The sequence below is a fragment of the Triticum dicoccoides genome, chromosome 6B (assembly GCF_002162155.2).
Source record: "Triticum dicoccoides isolate Atlit2015 ecotype Zavitan chromosome 6B, WEW_v2.0, whole genome shotgun sequence".
Classification (NCBI taxonomy): Eukaryota; Viridiplantae; Streptophyta; class Magnoliopsida; order Poales; family Poaceae; genus Triticum; species Triticum dicoccoides.
The window spans coordinates 106,465,038-106,468,481 of NC_041391.1; the positions used below are offsets into that span (position 1 = coordinate 106,465,038).

The 3,444-nt window shown below is 48.3% G+C and overlaps 1 protein-coding gene across 1 annotated transcript; it reads right to left on the reverse strand.

Annotated features, from left to right (window-relative positions):
• Positions 1 to 516: 516 nt before the first annotated feature.
• Positions 517 to 1,713, reverse strand: LOC119324324 (pollen allergen KBG 41-like). The gene has a single exon (XM_037598111.1). The coding sequence runs from the start codon at positions 1,677 to 1,679 to the stop codon at positions 819 to 821; it is 861 nt and encodes a 286-aa protein (XP_037454008.1). The 5' UTR covers positions 1,680 to 1,713; the 3' UTR covers positions 517 to 818.
• Positions 1,714 to 3,444: the final 1,731 nt, after the last annotated feature.

The following is a 3,444-nucleotide window of genomic DNA, read 5'->3' on the forward strand; positions in this document are numbered from 1 at the left end:
TACTTGAAATTGGCTGAGGTGTCAATCGATTTTCCTAGCCAAAGAAGCCATGGCGGCAAGGATCTCTAATACTGAGACAGTGATGACGCGGATGGTCGCCATGGTGGAAGGAGATGAAGAATAAGAATAGTGATTAAGAGGTAAAAAAAAAGGGTGACGATGATGCTTAATCTGGGTGAGTCCTAAAGGTGTAAGATTGGCAAAATTATTATTGAACTACTAGAACATTCATGCCCCTGTTGCAACGCACGGGCAATTACCTAGCTTTACTTCCTTTTCGATTACCCATGTCGGGCGAAACCTGAATTCCCCGGCTCATCAGTGTGCAAAACGTGCACGTGCACAGGAGGGCACTGAGAGTTCGTTTGATTGTAGCCCCGATTTTCTTATCCAGCAGCCTCCGGGCAGATTGTAACGACTTTTAATACATTGATAAAGCTCCTAGTTCGTTGGAAAAGAAAAGAGATGCTTTATGCTTAGTATTTTGAAAAAAAAAACTTAATAATCAAATAAAACTTGACATCATCAAACTCGCTCCGATATAGAGTACTGTATACCATATGAAATATGATGACATTTCATAAGGATATGTATTTCATTGTTATACAGGCGCATGCACACGCGGTCGATTCGCGGCTGCATGAAACGAATACAAAGAAGGAAGCATGCATCAGGAAAACCGCTCGCCGAGCGAGTCAAGGCCTAGATGCCTGCGGCTTAATTACATCGCCCTTTCCTTGCCGATTTTCTATGGCAAGATTGTAATCAAAACCTTTGATCAATAAAGCTCATTGATTCGATGTGTAGTGTTGGCGAGTTCATGCTTTGTAGCCACCGGCAGTGGCGGTGGCTGCGGCAGCAGGCTTGGCATCCTTCTCGGCTTGGGTCATGGCATTGATGGCCTTGCTCAGGGCGGTCTGAAAGACGGTGAATTTTACCTCCGGCGCGGCGGCGACGGTGGCGGCGTAGGCCTGCTTGACAGCGGCCTCGAGGGCCGGGATGAACTTGTAGCTCTCGTATGCGCCGCCCGTGGTCTCCTTGATGGCCTTGTTGAAGGCGGTCTCGAAGACGGTGAACTTGTCGTTGACCGGGGCAGCGTCGGCGGCCGTGGCGGCGGTCCTGAAGGCGGCGTCGACCTGATCGATGGCCTTCAGCTCACCGGTGGGGACCCCCTTGACCTCCTCCTCGGCGGGCTTTACGGAGTGGACCTCGAGGGTGCCGGAGATGACGCGGAGCGACTCGGTGAGGGTGGCGACGTAGGCATCGTACTTGGCCTCGGGGGTGGCGCCCTGGGCTTTGTCGTAGGCGAGCTTGTAGGAGAGTTCGAGGCTGCTGGAGAGTTTGGCCATGGAGCTGGACTGGGCGGCGTACTGGCCGGCGGCGGCGCCCTTGAGGACCTCCGCGAAAGCCTTGTTAGAGGCCTCGCTGAATGTGGCCTCAAATGTCTTGTATTTGTCCGCCGCAGGGACGCCGGCTGCGGCCGCCACGGCCGCCTTGAAGCCGTCGTTGATCTTCTCCATCAGCTTCTGCTCGTCGGTCGTCGCCTTGGGCTGTGTCCCGGCGACTCCGGCTGGGGCGGCCGGGGTGTAGGCAGCATCGGCGGCGTAGGAGACGGCCGGCCCCGCCACGAGGGCGACGGCGAGGAAGAGCGCCACCGTGTACTTCTTCACCGCCGCCATTGCTGCTGCTCTTGGAGAGGAGAGGAGAGGAGAGATTGTGTTGTGTTGTGAAGATGAAGGAGGCGTGGCTCTCGCTTATCTCTATATATACATGCATGCATGCGAACGTACGGTGCGGTGTCATGGTGGGAGGCCAGGAGAGCTTTACGCGCCCAAATTAGCAATGCTCCTTCCGCTCTGCCTTCCGGCTTCCGCTCTCCTCCCGGGGAAATCCTATACTTACCGGTCTCTCCTTTACACTAACCTCTTACTAATCCCGTGTTAGGGGCAAAAATGCTACACCTAATTGAGGGTGAGGGCATGGGCCGGGATTAGAAATGAGGGTGTGAAGCACACAATAATTGCACGCGAAATAAAAGATTGCCATATGTATGGTGTAGCTAGATTTTAGTCGACTTGGTTAGTGAAGTGGCACAACATATAAAAGAAACTAGAAGAAAAGTTTGCACAGATCTTCACCTAAAAGCTCACGAAGGATTGACTAAGGCTTCGTTAAGTCACCGTCGACTTATATTTAGCAGTCCTGTTAAGCCTTATAGTAGACAAGCCAACCCGAATACATGTAGCTCGGTATCACCGCGGTCCGTATAGTCACCGGGATATGTGCTGTCAGACTTTTTCTATTCAGCCTCGTCGCATTACCCACAGCGAGTCATGGGCCAGGAAAGAATACGTCCTCTCTACATGGGGCATGGTGACTATCATGGCTCATGTCATTTTTCAAATTAGTCAGTAGTGATGTACCCTCTACTGTGGGCCCTCGGCTGTTCAATGAGTAATGGTAGGTGGTTGTACGAGTGATAGTTACCATGATCCCATCCTCTATATCTCTAAGCTCCTTAAGGCTGGTTGTAATGGAAGTATCATAGCTAGTATCATGCATGCGAACTAGGAGAGGATTGAGTATCATATTATAATACCGTATCATAATAAATGCTGCACTAGTATGTGTCATGCATGACAATAAATAAAGTCATCTATGATACTACCATATGATACTATGCATTAGGGAGGTAGTATCATACACTAGTATCATATGCATGATACTAACTTATGATACTATCCATTACAACTAGCCTAATTTTAGAGGGCTGAAAACCAATAAGGCTATGGATTTCGATTTTGGTCTGTTCGCCTCCCACTGGGTGGGTCCCTCTGGTAAATGGGTTGGGTGGTGTGGGCCTTGGTGGTCGGTGGTGGAAATGACAACATACACACGTTCTCCCCCAACCGCTTGTAACACCCATGTGTATCTACAGTAACCTCTCCGATTAAGCTAAATCATTTTGCTAAACAGTGCTTGATCACCTTTGATCCAAGTCTCATTTCAAATTCCACTTTGAATTCAAATTCAAATTATAAGTGAAATTAAGAAATTCACAAATAATAAAACTAAAAAGTTCATGTGATGGCAAATAATCCATAGTTATTTATGGTGGAGAAAAACTAGGTCGCTTGTTTGCTTATTCAAAAGTTATCACCTATAGTGGCTAAAATAGCCACTTTAATCCATTTGCTTTTAGTCAAAAATCAAATGTTTTCAAATATTACTCCAACCATTTTACAGCAGTGCAAAATATTGCATGGTATTTATGGAGCCAACTCCCATATTTTTACAAACCTAAATAGTGGCTAAAGAAAATACAAAACAGAAAATATAAAAAGAAAACAGGAAAGAAAGCTAAAATAAAAAATGAAAAGGGGGGAAGCCCCCTGTGCCACTAGGCCGCAGCACACGGCCCCGGCGGCCTAGCCTCCCTCCCAC